The 22,418-nt window shown below is 41.3% G+C and overlaps 3 protein-coding genes across 6 annotated transcripts; all 3 read right to left on the reverse strand.

The window, feature by feature from the left end:
• Positions 1 to 292: 292 nt before the first annotated feature.
• LOC136422783 (putative neutral sphingomyelinase) lies at positions 293 to 7,000 on the reverse strand. 2 transcript variants are annotated; one of them, XM_066410668.1, is made up of 9 exons: positions 6,401 to 7,000; positions 5,171 to 5,264; positions 4,214 to 4,290; positions 3,462 to 3,651; positions 2,814 to 2,905; positions 2,508 to 2,637; positions 1,719 to 1,811; positions 890 to 1,028; positions 293 to 722 (listed from the first exon to the last, which is right to left on the reverse strand). In XM_066410668.1, the coding sequence occupies exons 1-9, from the start codon at positions 6,436 to 6,438 to the stop codon at positions 397 to 399; spliced, it is 1,179 nt and encodes a 392-aa protein (XP_066266765.1). In that variant the 5' UTR covers positions 6,439 to 7,000; the 3' UTR covers positions 293 to 396. The 2 variants fall into 2 exon arrangements, with proteins under 2 accessions (XP_066266765.1, XP_066266757.1); XM_066410660.1 differs by lacking the exon at positions 6,401 to 7,000 and having other exon boundaries at positions 5,171 to 6,115.
• A 301-nt stretch (positions 7,001 to 7,301) lies between these two features.
• LOC136422796 (macrophage migration inhibitory factor homolog) lies at positions 7,302 to 11,335 on the reverse strand. The gene is made up of 4 exons (XM_066410681.1): positions 11,178 to 11,335; positions 10,512 to 10,638; positions 9,841 to 10,016; positions 7,302 to 9,185 (listed from the first exon to the last, which is right to left on the reverse strand). Exons 2-4 carry the CDS (start codon positions 10,617 to 10,619, stop codon positions 9,107 to 9,109), a joined length of 363 nt encoding a protein of 120 aa, XP_066266778.1. The 5' UTR covers positions 10,620 to 10,638; positions 11,178 to 11,335; the 3' UTR covers positions 7,302 to 9,106.
• A 171-nt stretch (positions 11,336 to 11,506) lies between these two features.
• On the reverse strand, positions 11,507 to 21,485 carry LOC136422804 (uncharacterized). Of its 3 annotated transcripts, none has more exons than XM_066410700.1 (10): positions 20,942 to 21,485; positions 19,668 to 19,789; positions 17,531 to 17,788; positions 16,912 to 17,012; positions 16,631 to 16,745; positions 16,107 to 16,391; positions 15,365 to 15,641; positions 13,324 to 14,791; positions 13,090 to 13,162; positions 11,507 to 12,699 (listed from the first exon to the last, which is right to left on the reverse strand). In XM_066410700.1, exons 2-10 carry the CDS (start codon positions 19,696 to 19,698, stop codon positions 12,575 to 12,577), a joined length of 2,733 nt encoding a protein of 910 aa, XP_066266797.1. In that variant the 5' UTR covers positions 19,699 to 19,789; positions 20,942 to 21,485; the 3' UTR covers positions 11,507 to 12,574. The 3 variants fall into 3 exon arrangements, with proteins under 3 accessions (XP_066266797.1, XP_066266789.1, XP_066266805.1); XM_066410692.1 differs by having other exon boundaries at positions 16,912 to 17,015; XM_066410708.1 differs by lacking the exon at positions 19,668 to 19,789 and having other exon boundaries at positions 16,912 to 17,015.
• Positions 21,486 to 22,418: the final 933 nt, after the last annotated feature.

Below are 22,418 nucleotides of genomic sequence, written 5' to 3' on the forward strand. Positions count from 1 at the left end.
CCTGAAACTTGATTCGAGGATGCCTAGCATGACTTTGTTCACACTTTTGGAATGCACCAAGGCTACCATACCCCAATCCCCCCCATATCACCAAGTACGCTCAAAAAGCTCACGGAAACTTAATAACATCATTCGTGTATTCCATTATGTTACTCTAGCGTGTTGAATTGTAATACATATCCTTAGAAAGCTTATCAGTTCCCATTTACTATGATCATGATACTATATTTGATGCCCAACTACTAGTCCCCAAACCAAACCTCTGCTTGAAAAATGTATTTGATATATTAGTGTATCACAAAAGGAAAGCACCGAAATCTCCATGTCATTCACCCGACAAGAAAAATCTTGTCAATGATTAAGATTGAATTGCTCTTCTTGGAAGCCTCAGTTGCCTTAATTGTATTTCTTCCCGGACGCGTTAAGGATAACCTCCATCCCAGCCTTGGTTGCTAGGAGACCCCTCTTCTCCGTCTCCAGGACGACCACACCCATCCAGAAGCTCCAGCCAATGAGAAGCCCGAGCAGCAGGTTGATCAGTGACGTAACGACGTGATGGAGCGGGAGGCGGGTGATGGGGATCACCAGGAGCAGACAGAGGAGGAGGACCGCCGCGTAGAACAGCCGGCTGGAGGCTGCGGAGACCATCTTCTCCTCCAGGACCTGGACCGCCTGGCGGAGGGACGCGTCACGCGCTGACAGGTCGGGAGGGTTGGATGGAGCTGAAAAACAAAAGGAATTTTCCAGATGAATGAATGGAAAACAAGACAAATCAGGTACAGTTGTAGAAATGAATATGCATCTTAAAAGATTTTTAAAAAATCTTCAGAAATGTTCATCCCTGGCTTAATATTATGTTTAAATTCATTTGCCAAGTCTCAGACCTTACCATTATTTGGCTCTGAGACCTTTTCCAGTTCCAAGTTTGCCAGCACCCCTACATGGTCGGAGTAGTTGAAGGGTTTTCCAGGGACCTTGTGCATGGTGGTCTCACAGTGGACACACTTCACCCTGCAACCGGCAGACCCCTGGAAGGCCCCAAAACAAAGATTATTGTGCTTCACAGTTCCATCTTTTCGTTGAATCACTGGTTAACAACGATAGTCTAAAAACAACCAAAGAGTTAATACCTATACAATATTTCAGTGACAGTCTGCCACCTTCAGCTTCAGGGCAAGATGGAAAGGTGCATAAAAGCGCAAAAGAAGGAAGCTTAGAAGGAAGAGAACTCAACCAAAATCAGCAGTGACAGACCCAATGTCAAAAAAAAGATTGTAAGAAGACTTGTCAACGTTATGGAGAGGACGACAGATGCACTCGCTAGATTGAGCAGGCTATATTGATAAGAGAATCTGCTCCAGTCGTGCATCGTCATGACGGGGGGGGGGGGGGGATAATGGGGCAGTGATACAAACTCACATTCGTCATAGGAAGTCGATTTCGATATCATAGGATTTCATAGCAGGCCGTGACAGGACCAACTACCGACAAGGATTTATATAAGAAGCCCTTTCGGTACCAAGACAGCTGAGACATGTCAGTGATGGCCGATATCCGGCCGATGGACGCTACCGGAAGAAGAAGAAAAAGAGTTTTGCACGACGCATGCACGACCGAAAAATGCCCTCAGTTTGCGACCGTGCGATGAATGTGACCAGGGTCTAAACAAAAATTAATTAAATAAGTGCAAGTAAAAAGCGGACCTTTCCCAAACCCACCTTATAGAGGATGTAGTCGATTCTCTCCAGGTCTCCAGGAGTCGTGAAGTTGTTTTCAGGATGACGGCTGGTAACGCCGGAGTCATCCGCCTTCTGGTGTGGGACAGAGATAGAACTTTACATGCATGGTGGAGTTGCTCGTTTGTTACAATGTATACTACCTTTTTGGTATCTTCATTTGCCTTTTTTTCTTCGTATGTGATTAAGTTGCAAAACGGTTGACAATACTCATCATTTGAATGAACATAACAGTAGTATTGATTGATAGTCTTTGATAGACGATTGAGAATGCAATGAAACGTAATGACTAAACATACAAAAGGCAAGTGACTTATAAATCAAATGACTATCAAAAGTTTCCTTTAGTCCATGGCAGTTTCATCAGAATGTTAAATCACATGGTTAACAAAGCTCTTCAGATCATATACACAACAAAAGACTTGTGCTGAGTTGACGTTTCGGTGACTGTTTGTCACTTCGTTAGTGAAGACAACAGATGCACTCATTGGATAAAGGAGCTCGAGGCTGTATGGATCATGATATCTACTCCAGTCATGGACCGTAAGGAGTGGGGTATACATACATACTCAGTAACGTTTGGGACCGAATTCTTTACAGTAGAGTACACTTCAGCAGCGACACCTAGCTGCAGTGCAAGGAACTACACTATCCAGTATTGCCCCGAGGAGGGTGACAGACGGTCAGCAAAACGTCGGCTGTGTATGGACTCGTAGTGTATTTGAATATACATGTATTAAAAAAAAAACTAGTCGCTTTCAGTATATGAACCTTGTGTTCAGCCGTCAGCCAGGCGTCCTCCATCCCCGAGTCGGACTGGATGATTTTCAGCCCGAGTTCCCGGGGTTGGAAGTTCAAATCTCCCGTGAGGATGTTTAAGTCTGCAGACCTACCGGTGAAGCTGTAAGTAAAGAAATAGTTCAGCTTCATTTTTTGTTACCTTCAAGTTGCGACCAAAACTCAACTTTTTAAAATCTATTTTGATCATGCTTTCCCATCGTCTATCACACCTCAATGATAAAGTCATAGATCATATAAACTGATTTCTTTATCCCGTGAAAAGCGGGCCTTACGTACCGAATGAATTGGCTGATTTCGAACGCCTGGGACACCCTGTGTGCTTCGTACACGCTCTGCTCGGAGGCCGTCACCGTGTGCGCCGCGTGGGTCTGAAGTTCAAACAAAGTGTGACTGTTCATTGGTTAAAGCCCCTGTCACACTTGTGCGTCTAAACAAGCCCGCATGCGTTGCGTATTAACATGTTTTTGGTCTAGATTAAGTTTGCAGCCCAAGACGTAATTTCTTTGGTTCGATAACTAGGCTGCATAACGGTGGGTCAACGTAGAAAACAACTTCCTCCCCGCAAAATTTACTTAAACCTAAAAATGGTAATGTGTAACTCATGCGCACTTGAATATACGCACACGTGTGACAGGGCCCTAAAAGACTAGACAACTAGACAACCGATTCCATCGAAAACTTGTCGGTGTCACCACCTTTATAATCAAAGGACGTCGTGTATGAAATCAAAGAATCAGCATTTATCTAGTCCTTGTTGAGTTGTGTCCATTAACAATCAGCTTGGTTCTGAAGTTTAAACATAGTTTGCACACTCAATTTGGTACAAAAAAAATACAAACAGAAACATGTTAAAAGCAGCTAAACTGCTATCCGAACAAAATTGTCGGGTCAACGACGACCAAGTCTCATTCCCATGGTACTTACGTGCGTAGCGTAGAAGTTAATCTCTGTCCCAGAGTACTGTATACGACAGAGCCCGACCAGTTTCCCGCCAAACCAGTCCAGCTCCACTTTCCTGATATCCTGCGGCAGGCCGTTCAGAGTAAACTGGTGCTGACAGACGTCTGTTATGAGGTGCTTGGAAAATACACAGACCCCACTTCCACCAAACCCACTGAAGCAAAATAAAGCAAATCAAAATGAAAAATAAGCTACAATTCAAGACCATCCACTAAACGCTCGTTCTCATTCAAATGTACACATTTTGTAACTTCCGTTGCCGTTTGAACAAAGACGTTCCTGACGTTACGTTTTGCCACATATAAGGTGCGAAACTGTCGTTTTTATGACGACTTAAAACTTTTCTGACTTTTAGAAACGACAGTTTCGCTTCTTTTATGTGGCAAATCTTAATGTCAGGAACGTCGTATTTCAAACGGTAACGGAAAATTAAGTTACAAAATGTGCACATCTAAATGAGAACGAGCGTAAAACAAAACAAAACGAAACGAAACGAAAAAAAAAACTACAATGGATGAAATATCATTCATTCTGATATCTTACTCAGAAGAAATTGAGTATGTTCCCTGGGCTGGAAAATTACTAAGGAAGTATATTGGAAAGATGATAATCGCCTGTTATGTTAACCATTACACAGATCTGTGGTAAATCTCAATTTCCAGATTAACAAAAAAAGTAAACAAGTCACTGTACATTAAAAGCTATACGGACCATACCTGTAGAAGTAGTGATGATACGGTAACACATGGCTGACCAGGGAAACCAGCTTTCTGTACATGTCATCTGTCACTACCTGTAGTGAATTAAACAGGCTGGTAAAGGGTTGACCTGAATGGTACCACATTGTAACTTTTATACTTGTCTTGAAAATCACTGTTTTGTCGACGTCCACTTTACTGATGGCGTCAGTACGTACCCTTGATCTAACTGAGCATTATCATTCTAGAGAATCATTTTTTGCCCAACTGAGTTAACTACCGGATACAACAAAGACATGTTTACAGACGTACACATGCTGTCGTAATCTAGCATGTAGGTTCGGCTTCATCTTGATAATGGTGAAATGTACGATTTAGCTATAATCGGTTTATCAAAACGCATGATGAATATACATTTTTCAGTGCTACTCATATCTCTAATGTGAGGAAATCAACTTTCTATATAACTAAATAGGATATTTATATCACTAACATAAATATTCCATTTACGATGAAGTAAACTTTATCTTTTACCGAAATTGAGGTACAAATTGACAGATTCTTTGCTCTACAGGAGTCAGGACGTCTGGTTATGCTTTCCTGTCATTGAAATGTAATTCTAATGCCCTGATTTAATGTGGAGTAATTAAACGCACAAAAGAAGCGCAAGAAAAATATCCTAGAAATAGTCATGATTTTTAGTACTAGAGTTATCAGCCAAGGATTGATGTGTTCAAAAGCTTATATGTTCCGAGAACCATAGTAGAATGGAACTCGTTGTCATCAAGTACTGTAGGGGCATCTTCACTGAGTAGCTTTAAAGAACGGTTGCAGTCATATATGCAAAGACTAGGTGTAACAGACGGTGTAATATAAACAGCTGCTGTCGCGCCGCGTGCCTACGAAGCTGGTGTGTTACGCCCAATGGCGGTTGTACCGGCTATATAGATACAGATACAGATACAGAAGACGCACCTCTTGTAGAGATACCAAGTCGTACTTCCCGGTGCTCAGTTCCTCTCCAATGGCCTGAGACCGCTCGGACAGCTTTGGACATAACGGAACGCCCCTTTGGGATATAACAAAGACGTATGAACAGGTTTCCCCCATTCCAAGCCTGCCGTATGTATATGCAAGTAATGGCCTTGGCGTAATCAACCAATCACGCCGCCGCTTAGGCTCATGAGGTAAGGTGATTGGCTGCTAACGTTCCCTTCAACATCTGCAGGGGGAATATTTGATTGGCTAACGGCGGGGCAGCGCTTACGCAACACGAAGGACTCATCGCAGGTCGGTAATGATAAGCCTAGGCCGTAGCTTGTAGAAGGTCTGGTGGAAGAGGGTGAGACAGATAGGTAGGAAATACATATCGATGGCTGTTAACCAAAGTTTGCACGACATCCTTTCAATGGTGTTGACAGCTACCAATTTGAAAGGGATATCGGTTGTTTTATGAGATCTGATTGTGTTTGGGACATACGTATACACAGTGCACTATCCAAATCATATAACATAACTAACATTCCCATAGTATCAGGTTCTACTGGTAAGATGATCAGTCAGCAGATCCATGTGTTTGTGTTCTGTCAGACAGAGGAGTTTTCATTATGCAAACATATTACGTGTTCCCGATTGTCTGTTATTGTTAGCGGAAGGTAACGAGATGCATCTTCCGTGTTATCTTGATCTTACCGTAAATTCAGTCATTTTTCATTTGAATTTCACAGCGGGAGTGGAAAGGACGTTCAGGCGATGTTCGCGGTCGAGACAGCCCTCTAGCTAAACACATATTCGCACTGTCGTTATTTCCCGAAAACTAAGATAAAACCTCAATAATATTTCAAGATTTAATGTACATTAAACAAACCCCACAGTGGCTTATAACAACGATGTATCTTGTACTATAAGTTTTTTGTCTTACGGTGTCAATTTTTGTGTGCAAAATGTGGACGTTCAAGGGTTTGAGTGTAAATTACAACAAGTATACTTTTAACTATCATTTAATGTCAACGTTAACATTTACAGATATCATTAAACAACCGAATCTATTGGAAACGTGTAGGACGTTGTGTGTGAAATTAAAGATTCAATATTTATCTAGTTCTTGTTGTTGAGTTGTGGACATCAATCTAATTTTACATTCGCCAAGTGATGTGTAACCCACCAGAGGCCTGGTCGCTGGAGAATCCAGTGTAATGTACTTACCAGCAGTTGAGAGTTAGAACACGCAGTTGGGCCGACATGTTGTTGCAGGTACGCAGGCTGTGTCCAGGTACATCCGAGTTTCAGTCACTTCGCTTCGACATAAGGAACAAGGTGTTCAGATATAGAACATAGCTTCACCCATGATAAAGGCACTTGTTAGAATATTGTACATTGATATAGATCTTAAGTCTAAAACGAAAGGTAAAGTGGACTACTCCCGTGTTTACTACATGAATAGTGACCTATTTCAAAGATAACCCTTGATCTACGGTGCCCTTCCCGCCAGTCTACCACCTATAGTACCTCATGAACATCCCGCCCTAGCATGACACACCTTTCATAATTGTCACACCAATTTCATGCCTTACAAGTTACATATAGTACCGAAAAACATGTTAGAATTATACTTGTACTTACAAAGGCGTAGTGAGCACTGTGACGTTAGTGTTGTCGTGAGAAAATGTCTAGATCTGTGAAAGCTGGACGGGACAAAGTACAGGCCCTGACAAGGGGTACAAGCCGTACAAGAACACTATTCTACCAACTTTGTAGCTCGTTGCTGTAGATCAGGCATGTGTTATCAAATACCTCCCTTCCACACTGGATTATGTAGTGGATATAGATTTACCACCATTTGTTTAGTTTAGAACTCATCAATTTTGGATACATTTCAGACTTGAAGAAGTCGCTCCATCCCTACTGATAGTAGTGGACTAGTCTAAGATAACAACTTACTTGGTGTGTTATTTGACTAGAAGATAGTAGTACATGTATGTGTGAGCACACAGGTATGAGGTGCATATAAGATCGACAATGCAGGGCATGAGCATGTCGGGCACTGTATGTATATATATCGGGGTAAGAGTAGATGATAAGAAAAAAAAAAACATGAAACAAGGAATGGAATGCTCTTTTTTGTCTAGTTACCCTGTGTTTTTATTTACTGTTGATTATTAAAGAAAACAGTTATACATTAACCTCGAGTCTAGTCTTGTCATCTTTGGTACCCTTCCAACAGTTGATGGCAGAGTAGAGACCAACGTATAATAATGTATACATCACCCTGACATTGTTAGAGAAACCAACCGATTTAATGATGGCATGTAACGTTATAGCAAGTCATCGCTAGTGTTTTACCTTAACGCTGTCTAGAAATCTAGTGTATGAGTAAACTACACGGCATGATGCATTGTGGGTGATAGGTCAAAGTTGAAGGCCCCTGCCATACTTTTTGCATTCCCAGGGGCCTCTAGCATATCAACCGCAATGCATCACACTGCATGTGTACTTCCAATAGTGAACAATCTTATAACGAGACAAAGAACAAATCTGTTCCACTGTCAAGGAATTAATAAAAGGAGAACCTATATTTACCTATCCCTTAATCTTCTAGACTGTTGAAGCAAAAATAGCAAAAAGATAATGATATAATTATCTCCATGAAAAATGGAGATATTGTTATCTCCATGAAAAATGGAGATATTGTTTTGGGTGTGTCTGTGTGTGTGTTTGTCTGTCTGTTTGTGTTTCCGCACTACTGTATGTAGTCAGCATAACTCAAGAACCTCTTGATGGATTACGATGATATTTGGTATGTGGGCAGGTGTTGTGAAGCCGAAGTTCAAGGTCAATTTTGGGCCCCCTGGTATGTGACCTTGGTACTGCAGTAGAAATTCAATTTTTGTATCTTTTGACCTGGACGTGCTGTGGTCTTGATTTTTGGGTGGCAGATAGCTTGTGATGTAATAAAGAAGTGGTGTAGGTTTGGGCCCCCTAGCAGCTTCCTCTGGAACTGCAGGGGCGTTTTTGTAAATATCTTCTAAGGAGAATAACTGAACAAAGGAACGATGGATTTCGATGATATTTAGTATGCAAGTAGCTTAGACAGAGATGTACACAATGAAGTGCAAATTATGCTAATAGGGACTTAATTTGCATAGCTAATGAGGAAAATCTATATGTGCAGTGTTTTCCATTATAAGACTCAAATACATGTACCTTATGTAGTTTATGGGAAGGGGATCATCAACAGATACCAATTATGCAAATAATTTCCTAATTTGCATAATCAATGCAAAACACCGTATCTCATCTAAATTGGAAAATTATAGGACTGTCAATATGATACTTAGTATGCAGGTAGCTTAGACAGAGATATACATAATGAAGTGCATATTATGCTTATTGTGACTTAATTTGCATAGCTAATGAGGAAAATCTATATTTGAAGTGTTTTTCATTATCAGACTCAAATGCATGTAACATATGTAGTTTATGGAAAGTATGAATTAATTTGCATCAACAGATACCAATTATGCAAATAAATTCCTAATTTGCATAATTAATGCAAAAACACCATAATTCATCTAATTGGAAAATCATACGACTGTCAATATTGCAACATATGTAAGTTAGATAAAGGTGTTTATGACCAAGCATATATATTATGCAATTGTGTAAGTCATTTGCATGAATAGAGTTGTTCATGGAGATATGAGGTCGTGGAACTCTTGTTTATGTTGTGGAATGTAGTACAATACTTACACATGTACATGTATGTTACTGGACCTGTCAGTGACTTTCGTCCAGTCACTGCCAAAAGGTAGTAGATGCTACCTGAAACGTTTAACAGTTTCTAAAATCTGTACGGTTGCTTGAGTACCTATTTGTTTGCGTAACAAAGTAAGTCGTATACTGCTGTCTGTATCAGACCACGATGTTGGACCTCAGCGTGCCTTTCTGCCCGACTTCGTTCGCCGGCAGGCGGTGGAAAATCACTTCGATCCTGGGTGTCAGAAGTACAAACAAGGAACAGCTTAAGTATCAGCATTAGCATAAAATGTCATTGTGTGAAAGTTACAATTTTTATTTAGTATTTTTTTTTCCCAATAGTACAGCATTACTAGCCTGAGTACCAGCCTCCGTAGTGACCGTTGGCTCCAAAAAAAAATCGCTTGCTATTATAACCGCGACTTTTTTTAGTCAGCGGTCACTACGGTACTCAGGCTACAGCGCTACATCATCATACATAAAAACGTAGGTCTTGTTTCTGTATTACTCCGTGTGTGCACTCTAAAAAAGAGTCTGGCCTGAACAGTAATTGGGCCCCAAAAGCGTGTCGATCATTAATACCCTTTCATCGAGGGTCCGGTAGTTCATCCTTCCATCTTTTCAGATGATGGTAGCACTCTGGATTCGGCAACCCTCGAGGGTCCGAGGTACGTACAAAAATATATTTTCTGTCTGTTTGTCTGTCTGTCTGTTTGTCATAAGCGTAACTTGAGAAGCTGTGGATGTATCCTTATTACATTTGAAAGGTTGGTAGTGATCGGTAAAACAAGGGTCAAGTTCGATAATGGGCCACCTACGGGCTTTCTACGGTACTGCAGTAGAACTCCCAGATTTGATATCTCGTGTTCTGGCTCATGAAAGAACGTTACCTTTCGTATTTGACCGGCAGTTTCTGCGACAGGAAGTCGAAGAACACCTTCGTGTGTTTCTCCCTGTCGGCTTCCTGCTCCAGCGTGTCGATATCGGAGATCTCGAACAGCAGAAAGGGGTCGAAGGAGCCCCCCATAAAGATCCTCTGCCCGGCATCCACATGGACCACTACCCTCTAGGAACGACAGACGGCAGTTTGGTTAAAATCTCGCAAACAGTGCCATGATACGTTGATGAAGGTAAGACATCCAGGTAATAATACACGCCAGAAACAGTTACTCAAGCGTTTAAGCGACTGGAATCGTGGATATGATCTTTTGCCATGCTTCGACTGTCTCTCTCTATCTATATGTTTATTCTGCAAGAGTGAGTCAATAGGTGAATGCCATTCTTATCATTCTCTCTCTCCATCTCTATGTCTCTCTCCCCTCTCTATCCATCCATCCATCCATCCATCCATCCATCCCTGTAAGCAGCGCCCGTCCGCCCTACTTACCCCCTCTGCCATGTTGACATATTCCTGCCGTTCATATCAGTGACATGTATGACATATCTATCTTTCTGTCTATCTTTGCACACACGTCTATGGTATGTATGAATGTTTTTGTCTCTCTTTCTCTAAGTCTGTATCTCTCTATCCATCCATCCCTGTAAGCAAAGCCGTACGTACCCACTCCGCCTTGTTGACCTGCCCTGCCACCATCTTGGCTGTGTCCTTGATGAACTCGTCGCTGATCTGGTCTTGCGTGAGGTTGGTGGTGGTGTGAACTATCGGCATCGTGGCCGTGGGTCTCGGGCTGCAAATTACGGCCAAACGTTTAGCAGTGTTTGTAAGCCAAGTTTGTAGCTTACAATTAACCCAATCAAGCATTGTTCGAAAGCACCGTTTGTAATCCGTGTTTGTAATCATCAGTGTTTATAGTTTTTGAAAGCAGTGTTTGCAGGCAGTTTTTGTTAATTAAGCATTACATGTATTTGTAAGCAGTGTTCGCAAGCCGTGGTTGTAAGTATTGTTCGAAAGCAGTGTTTGTAACTGACATTCAATGTAAGCCGTATTTGTAAGCAAGCAGTAAACAGTGTTCGTAAGCAATGTTTGTCATTAAGCAGTGTTCGAAAGCAGTATTTGTCGTTAAGCAACTTGTTTTGTAAACAGTTTTTGTGGGCAGAGTTTGTATATAGTATTGTGTAGGGTTATACTCACTGATCATGAAGACACACAGGATCACACAGTTAAAGCTCAGTGTATTTTGAGTTTAGGCGAAGGGCTAAAAGATCAACATGCTAGCAATGAAAAACCATGATCCAAATGAAGAAAACAACAACAACATGAGCCTACCTGTACGTTTGCACGATAACTTGGCCAGAAATTCGAGTTCGACGTGAAGTCCCAGAGCTTCTGCCTTCGTCTTACTTCCGGGTTAAATGACCCTTGACCTTCCTGATGACCAGCGGAAAGAAGGGCCTCCTTGCGACTGTTGACCAAAGCGCACTCTGGGGGTAATGACCTAAGTATTGCAATACTAAGTAACTTATCCAACGCTTAACCTGCATTACGGGATTTACAGGGACAGTAAGAGAACGTCCACACAACAGATGAACTAAAGTGCACTGACTTTATTCAATAACGTGATAACAGATTCGGCAGTAACACGGTCAATATAACATGGATTTTACTACTAGACCCAAAGTTTCAGCTTTATAAATTTCAGAATCATGGCCCTAAACCTCAAATTTAGATCATTTTGTGAAAATTGAGGTGATGACACAGAAAAATATTTCTGTCATTTTCTCTGTGTGTCTTGTAAAAATTTTAGTGGAAAAAATAATACGACTTATGGGACAACGTTACTGAAGGTTGATGAGAATTATCTATTTCAAGTCCAGTGTTACGCTGATATCTAAGAAAACGTATCACAGAAAAATACCACCTTTGTTTAGTAGATGAGATGGATAGATAATGATTTATTCATAAAAATAACAACCTTTGCAGCACCAGGTTGAATTGCGGCCATGCACAGAAGGTGATTAGAATATAGGTGGTTTACAAACATTCAACGTATTCAAACTTTACAATCACAATTGAATTGAAACGAATATCACCTATCCAAAACGTCATTCAACTGATGTAAGTGTGCTGTTCTAAATGATAATAATAATATTTATATACTATACATTCTTATATTTCCAGATATTGAAAAAAAAACAAGGACAGTATACAGGCATTTAACATATAACATTAACATTAATTCTGTTGGCTTTTTTTTTATATTTAAAACCTTGCCAACTGATATGTCCATCAAAGCTAGAAGTCAACTTTATTTTGTTGGTGCCGGTTTAATTTTAAACAGTATCACCGTTCTTACAATCCTATCCATACACCAACCAACCAATAACGCTAACAACACTAATATCATTAAAGAAACGGCACTTGAAGGACTATAATTGACAAATTGTAAAATATTTTCACATAGAAAAATATGTACCGGTTAAAATACACTAATTTCTTCTTTTTTTTGTTCTAGCTTTTGCGTGTAACGTGGGTTTAGAAAGATGCGCCCTAGAATCAGGATGGCGAAATCAAAGATAATGCAGTGATGTGTCCCATGCAGAGCACTGGGCAAAATTATGTGAGGTGCAACAACCTATATATAAAGATAGCAGAAATGTGTCAAGCATCTAATGGAGTGAATTACATACAGTGCGGGCTGAAATACTTGTCATAGGTTTGTCACGTTATTTCTGAGAAAGTAGATCACTGATTTCTTGCAGCCGTGGATGCTCCCTACGGTACATATCACGGGCCTGTCTGAGGCATGTCGTTCCTTCCTCCACCCGGTCCATCTGTAACAGTATGCGCCCTGCAAAACAAGTTAATGTCATCATTCGAACAGTTTTGCTGCAAGTCTCACATAAATTTGAGCAGTGGACGTTGATTTCCTGATAATGCATAGCCCGGCTTCAAGGCAATGCTTTCTACATTTTTGATATTCAGCAATCTTTGTACTTTGCCTGTAACTTCAAGTTTTAGCTCTAGAACGATCCGTGTTGACTACCTCCTAGATTCTGTTTATGTTAACCCCTGCTACAAACAGTGAACTTTCAGAGATGAGGAACTTTATCGTGCATACATACACCCCCCCCCCCAACCCACACACAGACAATCAAAGAACACATTTGCGCCCCAAATCATAATTTGTCATTTTGGGTAAAGTAACAAACAAACAAACAAACAAACAGCCATTACGTACCTTTCTGAAACAACGTGTTCCCCAGCTGTTCCTGTTTGTTCCCGTATGCTTGCCGCTGGATTTTCTCAGCTTCCTGGAGATACAATGAAAAACCACGGTGTGATTACAATATATATCTATAAAAACTGACATAAAATTATGAGCACTTACTGTTCTGAAAATAGCAGTCAAATTTAGATTTGCTTTGCGGACAAGAAGTATAGAAAAAGATAAACGCAGAGGGTTTGTTCTTACTTCGAGTTTTGTAATGGCGGAGTCTTCGTGTCCTGGCAGATGGCGAAGGACACCGGCAAGGATGCCTGCGTTCCAGGCTATATAACGGTGGTGTGGACCGTTCTGCTCTCTGATTATGCGATCTGAAAGCTCGCACATTTCCTTTGCCTTTTCAAGATCTGATAAGTTGAATGCTCCCTTGACTTCCATCTTCTTAGCGATCATGTCAGCACATCCTGTATTGTAGATGGGGAAGCGATAGTCCGTTTCCTGCGTTAAGGCCTTCGCTTTCTCGTACATGTCTGCAGCCTGACCGAATTCTTTTAGTCCGGCGAGAGCTTTTCCATAGGTACCGTAGAAATGGGCCTTGTGGTAGTCTGACGTTGCGCCGTCTTCGAAGGCTTCCTCACATCGCTTAAACCACTTCACTGCTTCTTTATAACCTTTGTTGTCGATGAAGGTGTTGGCCAGCTCTTCAACGATTCCTGCGGTAGTTAAGCTCATGGATGTGATGCCACGTTCCCTATCAAGCTTAACTCCGGATCGGTATGCATTTTGCAGCAGAGCAACCGCCCTACCAAAGTCTTCTTTCCTCCTAGCAAGACGACCCTTTTCAAGGTACAACTTAGCACCAACCTTTGTTGGTCCGTGACCAACGAGTAGACGGTCGCACATGTCAAAATGTTGGTCGGCATCAACGAAGAGGTTCAAGCGGGATTCGCACTGTCCCAGTCCCAGCAGCATTTGCGCAACGACGTAGAAATGGCCGTTCGTGTCCGTCAGCTTATCAATGTGATACAGACAGCTTTTCGCGTGCGGTAGCAGGTCCTTCTGGAGCTGAGGGTAGGCTGACTCGCCGTACTGGAATAGTACTGCAAGCATCTTTGCCAGTGTGAGAAGGACGTTCTCGTAGGTGCCTTTTGCCATGCTATCCCTTGCCTGACGCTGAACCTCGCGGTGAATTGCTCCATACAGCCCATCGCCCTTTGAAGAACACGGTTTCTCACGAAGAGATACGAGGCTGTAACGTCTGATCGGTTCCAACAGCTCCAGAAGCTTGGCTCTGTCTACATCTGTTCCCTGTAAGGCCGATTTTAGCTGAACCTCGTGGTCATCTACGAACTCATCTCCGAGGGATTTTGAGTTCCACGCAACGCTGAAGATCTCAAAAGGGATCTCGTCTGGATCACAAAAGGCCAGGATGTTAAAGATGTCGCGCGACGCCTGTGGCATCTCGTGAAAGTTCAGCGTGAAGGTGTTTTCTACTCTCTTAGAGCGATCCGTACCGTGGCTGGGCCCATCCAGGGGAATGTTGCCTCTTATTTCAATAGCCTTCAGGTATTCTTCAAACGGGCAGCGTTTCTTGTTCATGTAGCTGGCAGCTTGTTCCAAAAGCAGAGGAAGCCCTCCGAACCTCTTGACGATCTCTTTAATGGCGACATTGTTACTTTTTTCCTCAGCTTGCCGTCCAGTTCGTCTCTGCAGAAATCTAAAACAATCAAAGGATTTACAGTTAGACTGTATCTATTTGTCTTGTTGAGGAGCGGGAAAAACAACTTTAACTTTACACCGCAAATACAATCTCCAAGTAGTTCTTTGGGGGTAAAATTTTGACGATTCCTGGCCCAAAGACTGTGAGGTCAGATGTTGGGCTCGATCAAAAAACATTTTTAACTTTTGACCAAAAGAACTGTTCAGGGTGTACCGCAAACATGCCTATGATATAAATAATTTACCTCTGTAAAACCAGGATGTAATTGTACGGGAAAGTGAAAGCATTTTGGCAGCATTTGATTTTAACTTACAATCTATTTCAACGGCTAGACAAGACCTTAGTCATGACAACCAAAGCTAATGACAACTGCTTCAGGGTAAGAACATGATCTTCCCAATGAGAGAATTTCATGCATTTTTATAGCAGATTATCCAGATTATCTAGTTTTCGTCTGAATACTGCTCGCAGAAGTCCTGCCTCCAAATCACAAAGCTGCAGAGTGGAGAAGATAAATGATAATTATACAATAAAACGTATTTCATGGTGACGATAACAGTGGAAGCAAACCTGATTGATTCCGTTTCTGTTAAGGTCGGAAGTTCGATATCAGTTGCGACTTGGAGACCCTCCACATACGAACAGCGCGTTGTGATGATGATGTGACCTCCCTTCAGCTGATGTCTCGGAGGCAGAAGTTGCCCCAGCTGGCTGTGTGCGGACTCTTCGTCAGCGTTATCGAGAATCAGGAGCCAACCCTCGCGTGTTTGCAACTCTTTTTGTACAAACTTGATCTTCTCTTCGGCTTTCTTCAGTTTAGTTGCTGCTTCATGATCCATAACATTTGCTACGTGTAAAAACAAGGAGGCGTCAACTGATATGAAGTCCATAAGAAGTTAGCCTCCAACCTACACATGTTAATAGATATCTGTTGTTTTACAATGGCATCATGTGGTCTGGTAGACCCATTCCTGACGTCAAATGTAAGAAGTGAGTGGGTCAAATTTGGGGTCGAATGTGGTCATAAATCCGTATGCTGGAGGGATTTCTGTTCGCGTAGGATGCATAATATGAAAAAATTCCGATAAATACGTCTGTAAAGTATGTGCAGCTCGGTGCTTAAGGTACGGCACTATCATGCATCTTTTATTAGACGGCCATACATTTCATCCAAAACAAAACGATTATATTTTATTCAACATGTCACCCTTCCCATGCAATTTGGTTTGATGAAGGTAAGCCGAGTTTTTTTATTGATTGCTGTGTTTTGTAATCACCCACTATCATTAATTTTACACACAAACGTACTTACCTAAGTTTGCGAAGTCGCTTGTCAGTCTGTTTGTGGTGGCAACTACCCAGAACAAACCTCCTGGGTACTCCCCCTTGTGGCTGTGGGCGTACTGCAGAGCCAGGGAGGTCTTTCCTGCCCCTCCATGGGCTTTGATGGCGACGGAATGACTCAAAACCATACACTTCTCCTTCTGCAGACCCTCTCTGAGGTCATTCAGTTCTTTCTCGCGACCAACGAAAACATTCGCAGGGAGGGGGTCGGGAATGTTCGATATGGCTTCAAATGGATCCAAAACTTCCGTTTCTGGAAGAAAAGGGGAAAAAGAAAGTAGTTTATGAATGTTGCGAATGTTTTGTTCTTACAAACTAAAATTCCATAGTCTGTTGTCTACTGCCATATACCACATACTGCCAAATGATTGGTCGACACTGCTTGAAACTGAGAGTCCTCTTTATTACTTATACTTTGTCATCTTCAATGGCTTATGTAATAGTCCTGACAACGCAATAGTTAACGTCATAATGTTTATGTGTATATCTTACCATCTTTAGTATCAATATCCTGTTCGGTGCCGTGAATATTGAGGGTGCTTGGTCCAGCCATATTGCAGTTCGTCGCCGTGCTGTCCTCCCCTTGCACGGTGACGTGGGTTGATTTCTGTCAAAGCAACGCAAGGGAAGACTCACATGAACGTTTGTCCCTCAAACTTTTTCTCGTTAAGTCAGTATCACCAAATTATACGTTTAATATTCACTTTACAACCTGTCACAGCTCATTGTATGAAGATATTTGACAACTTGTGTCATCTTTGAATGATGATTACCTTTCTCAGATCCTCCTGTGCAATGATACATCCTTGCTCTACCGCATGGGCGAGTGCTGCGTCGGTCGGTTGATCTCCCTTCACGAAACATCGTTCCAGTTCTTCTGTAAAAGAGTAACAGTGCTCTTAGTGAACACAATAGAAATACCAGCTATTCAACACAAAACAAGCAAGATTTATCAGGCATCTTATAGTAGGGCAGCACCGATTTGATTTCCTTGTTTTAACTAAAAGACAAAGCTGTCAGGTGAAATTCATTTCTAAAAAGAGAACAGGTATCTCGTGATTGAAGCTCATGTCACCACATCACAGGGGCCACAAAGTCAACATACCAAACCGGTTAACGTTTTAAACAATGAAATTAGATACCCAGTGTATTGAAAACGCTTTGATATCATAACGGGAAAAGCAAATAGTTTCCGTTGCTTTACATGTCTAGGACTATAAAAAGATTCATACTTTCAGTATAAATGCTTCAGTATCAAATGAAAAGTCTAATGCAGCCCTGTCATGACGAAATGGGAGCAACTTTGCCACGATCTTTTTTCTTGTGATTATTTATATTACTCATTTTTCCCTAACTGTACTATGACAACAAACATAGTTATCCATGGTTTACCAGGATAGTTGTTCTTTAGACCATCTACGGTGCTCTGTAGGTTTGCCTTTATCAAAGCCTCCAGTAGGACCTCAATGCTGGCTCTCTCTCCGTTATGCTTGAGCCATTCCTCCAACAGGTCCATACAGCAAGACTTGTCATCTCGGTTTCTTCCTGCAATGTTTTCGATGTCTGCCTGTCCAAACCCAAGATGGAAGGCCAGATCCCTCCAAGCTGAGCTCACTTTTTCCTTGATAAAAAAGAAGTATTCACGAACACCTGCAAAGAACCGCGAGAATTAAAGCGTTACTAATCATTTACCTAAAGTTCAACATATGCCGTAATTTGTAAAATTCTCTTTCTTTGGTATGTAATTGCTGCAAACTGCTGCAATTGCTTAACAATATAGGAAAATGATTTTTTTTACAGCAGGATCGCTATACCACATGTAAAGTGACATGGCATCCCCTTTGTCAATAGGTCCACTTCAATGCTCTCCGAAGGGAGGAATAAAGCACAGGAAGAAGAAGGAAAGACCGTTATTGTACGCTAAGTACAGGTCATAGTCAAAAAGCAGTGGTATAATTACAGTGATATTTAAACGTGATATCTTACTACATTTAAAAACTAAATAGTGCTGTTATGTACAGGTTCAATTTCTTCTCGCATCTTAAGACAGTCGTAGATATATATATACATATGGGGCCTATAATACATGGGTTGTCTAGTTCCATAAGGAACTAGAGTTCCACGACCCCATACCTTCGCCAAATGATTTGAATCTTTATGACTCTTTAAGAATCATGAGTGTTTCTCATCGATTGCAAATCATACCAGTTGATCATCTTCTCCACCCAAATGGAGAAGTTGTCCGAAGTATGAACAAAGAAGGTTATGCTAACATGTAAAATGCATTATGCAAATTAGGTCAGTATTGGCATAATTCATTCAACGATGTTCACATTCACCTAACTTCAAAATGTGATAAGTATAAAATTGCCGTCATTTACCAGTATGGAATTATAGTAGTTTCTCATTGATTATGCAAATTAGGTCTTCATTTGCATATTTTATATTTATCAACATTCCTCTCTTCTTCAGCTACAAATGTCAAATATTTGAATAGTCAAATCATGGAACACAGTGCATATTATAAACTGATTTGCATAATTATCGTATTATCATGTAAATCATCACTTAAGCTATCTACAAACCAAAACTAGTATTTTCTCATTAATTATGTAAATGAGGGCTTCATTTGCATGGTTGATATCTATTAATATTGTTCTCTTCCTCAGTTACATTTGTCACATATTTGAGAGTCCTTTCATGAAATATGGCGGATGTAAAATTGTCCTCATTGATTATGCAAATCAGATGTGAATATTAAGTATTTAATTATGTAAATCATCACTCATGCCATCTGCATACCAAAAATCATGACCATCCACCAAGCCCTTCATGAGTTATTCCCTGTCAAAGTCTGAAGCAAAACCTGCTCCTGCAGTTACATAAAAGCAACGAGGGGCCCTAAATCTATACCGCTTACTCTCTGCCCAAAAAGCCATCTAACACTAAAAAATCAGGACCATAGCATGTCCAGAACACGAAACATCAAAACAGGAAGTTCCGCTGCAGTACCGTAACAAGCCACCAGGTTACTCAAAATCTAATCATTCCTAGGTCTCATCAAGACCTACCCACATACCAAGTATCAAGACAATCAACCCAAGCCTTCTTGAGTTATGCTGGTCAGTTACACACAAACAAACACACACGCACACACACACACACACACACACACACACACACACACACACACACACACACACACACGCATACAAACGCTACCTTATGCATAACCTTCCCGCGGAAGGTAATAAGAGATTGTCAGTGCTATTCAAATGTTGAAAACTAGGGAAGTTATCTAGAATACATTTAAAGAGAATACTTCTCTCATTGCCAGTGTATAGTTTACAATCAACAACAAAATGACAGTCACCCTCAATCTTATGTAAATCACAATATTGAATTGCTGTTGTTCTGGACACAATGCTTACTGATAAACCTTGAGATTTCTTTGGAGACGATCACACTGATTTGAAATAGTTGAAATGCATCGCAAACAATAACGTTAACTTGGTTGAGACAGTGTTACCTGCATAACTGCCCTGTTGCACTTTGGACATGTTGATCTCTCAGCTGTGCGGGTATATATCATAGGCGTTTATTTGGTTCCCTATAATTTGTGTACGTAGAGCGTGATGGAACGGATAAAACCTGGAACAAATAAGATTCAATTAAATTTGCATACCTTGAATGTTCACTAAAATACCTATCAACTTGAACAAAGCTTCAGCCGTTATCTACGTTAAAATCAACTGAATTAGGCCGTAATGTTGTTGTAGTAGTATAGTGTTATTCGTTGTGTCATAAATCTCTGTTGTCTTGGTGGTGATACGACATATAGTTTAGGACCCTATGGGGCGATCTTCAAAAGAAACTCACCACCCTCAGTTCAGCCCAGTCTGAAAAGGATGACTAAAAACAGACAGTTCTTATGCTACAAATGGCAAGCAAATGGCCTCTCATTTGGTGCTAACTATATCGATCGTATTGACACGACAGATAAATGATGATCGTACATAATTTCCATTAATAACAGTGGCATCGGTCCCTTTGACTGTCCATTTATTTACAAAGCGATGACGCACGTGTTGCCTTAGTGCCCGCTTAACGGCAAACAAGTTCCCAGCAACTGGTTAATACACTTTAGATTGCTGCCAACAAAAATGTTAGCTTCCAACCATGCGTGTCCATGTGACTCAGGGGGCAACGCGAGGTCAGTAGTCAATAATTGGTGGGCTACTTAAGATATGGCATGGGGCCAAAGTATAACCTAACACTATCTATCTTCAGTAACAATTATATAGTGTTACTCTAATATCTGCTTTCACTTTTGAGTGTGCGTGTGTATATGTGTGTGTGCCTGTGCCTGTGCGCGCGTGTGTGTGTGTGTGTGTGTGTGTGTGTGTGCGTGTGTGTCTGTGTGTGCGTGTGTGTGCGTGTGTGTGTGTACGTTTGTGTGTGTGTGCATTATTGCGGACAAATGTCTGTCTATTGATTGTTTCTGCCTTTCCCACCTGAGAGAACAACAGAGAACTTTTGGCAAAGAATGACTTGCCTTGACGGTCTAAGCCAGTCAGACAAAAACAGTGACGTTCTTCTCCCCACATGCGACACGAACGGAAACAGACAACCGAACTGGTCTGTACCACTGCTCGCTGTACAACTACAGAAAGTTGGCTACTTGGACTTAATCAGCGATAAAAGATCTAAAATGCGATTGTAAGGTTTAAAACACCAATATGGGTGGCAAGTAGTAAGTATTTTAGTGGCATAACGTTACAGAAAAGACGGAAGCCTACTTACCCTTCATGTTTCACTTCCAACTTCTGTAATCTGGTGTTATTGTTTGCTTAAGGTGACGTCATGGGACTCCCCAAGGCTCGTCTGACTGGTATTTTAAACGTGACGTCATGGAGAATCCCCTTTCGAATAGAAAGTCCCAGCTAATGACGTGTTGAGTATATTTATCCGCAGCAAGACGTTTCGTAGAGCAGGGACCAGTGAATTGACTGTTAATCGGAAATTGCGGTGAAGACAGAAACCGTGATTAGGCACAATTTCTTCAAAACACGACCAGTACTGCGCAGACCTCGTATCTTGTTAACTTCATTGAAAAGCTAGATTTGTGTGACACCAGGATTTCAGCCCCTTTCTCCGCGTTCAGTACACATCATCCACAACGTCTAGACCCGGTCTAAATCCACCAAATACGTACGTGTGTATGAAATTGTTATTGTGTGTCTTTTGTGTAATACATCATACGGCCGCAAGAGGGCTCATGTGGCCTTTTCGTCAACTACAAAGATAGCCGCGGCGACTCTAGTGGGAAGACGTATTTACTTGTATATTATACCAAGGACATATACAGTGTCTTCCAACAGAGTCGCGGAAAGGTTTCCCTGAAGGTTTCCCTGAAGCCTTACCGAGTGCACCAGTGTTCCTTGTCTTGATTCCCCCCTAAGTAGCCCGCAACGCGACCTTTGTCACCCGATTCTGACGTCGAGGGGAACCAAAACAGACCGCGCCGCCATGATGGATATCTTCGGCGATGTTCGGTGCCGTCGTCGGAAGTGTTCGGTAGCCTTTCGGGTTATGAGCATTTACCGAAGCGCTTCCGATTATAACTATCCGATTATATATGAATAACATATGTGAATGGGTGCGTTTGAACAAACTCTTCTTGAATGCAAAAAAGACCAAGTGTATGTTGATTGGGAGTAAACCAAAAATGTCAAAGAAACCTGAACTCACCTTATCTGCTGACGGGAGCCCAATACAGCAGGTTACAACTATGAAGCTACTTGGGAGTACATTGGATCAATGTCTTACATGGGACCTCCACATAAAAGAAACGACGAAGAAAATGGCTTGATCCTTGGGTGCCATCAGAAGAAGTGCGGCATATTTGGACCAGTCGTTGTTGAAATTGTTGACGGAAACACTCACCTTGACACACTTGGACTACTGCACAGCGGTTTGGACTTCTACTACACAAAAAAAACATCAATGCTCTACAAGTAATGCAGAATCTGTACCATCCACATTCAAAATACACATCAAAGACAGAGTAAAAATGGACACAAACATTATGATCTGGTAGCAATTTGAAATTTGAAATTGATGTTAATATGTACATATCATGTAATGTTATGTTATGTGTATGTGTCCCAATGTAATCTGTATGTTCAACATGATGTGACTCCAGGAAGAGTAGTGCAGTACACTCGTGTACTCACTAATGGAGTCGTTTTACCAATAAACCAATAAACCAATAACTTTC

Source organism: Branchiostoma lanceolatum, chromosome 1 (assembly GCF_035083965.1).
Source record: "Branchiostoma lanceolatum isolate klBraLanc5 chromosome 1, klBraLanc5.hap2, whole genome shotgun sequence".
NCBI lineage: Eukaryota > Metazoa > Chordata > Leptocardii > Amphioxiformes > Branchiostomatidae > Branchiostoma > Branchiostoma lanceolatum.

Coding starts and splice junctions, on each gene's coding strand:
- LOC136422783 (XM_066410660.1), bottom strand. CDS start 5,305: ATGGGGGAAACCTGTTCATACGTCTTTGTTATATCCCAAAGGGGCGTT. Junction 4,291..5,170: donor ACTTGGTATCTCTACAAGAG/GTGCGTCTTCTG, acceptor AATTCACTACAG/GTAGTGACAGATGACATGTA. Junction 2,906..3,461: donor TTAACTTCTACGCTACGCAC/GTAAGTACCATG, acceptor TTTGAACTTCAG/ACCCACGCGGCGCACACGGT.
- LOC136422796 (XM_066410681.1), bottom strand. CDS start 10,619: ATGCCGATAGTTCACACCACCACCAACCTCACGCAAGACCAGATCAGC. Junction 10,017..10,511: donor AGGTCAACAAGGCGGAGTGG/GTACGTACGGCT, acceptor TGTCGTTCCTAG/AGGGTAGTGGTCCATGTGGA. Junction 9,186..9,840: donor CTGCCGGTCAAATACGAAAG/GTAACGTTCTTT, acceptor TCTGACACCCAG/GATCGAAGTGATTTTCCACC.
- LOC136422804 (XM_066410692.1), bottom strand. CDS start 19,698: ATGTCCAAAGTGCAACAGGGCAGTTATGCAG. Junction 17,016..17,530: donor TCTAAAGAACAACTATCCTG/GTAAACCATGGA, acceptor ACTCTTTTACAG/AAGAACTGGAACGATGTTTC. Junction 13,163..13,323: donor CCGCCATTACAAAACTCGAA/GTAAGAACAAAC, acceptor TTGTATCTCCAG/GAAGCTGAGAAAATCCAGCG.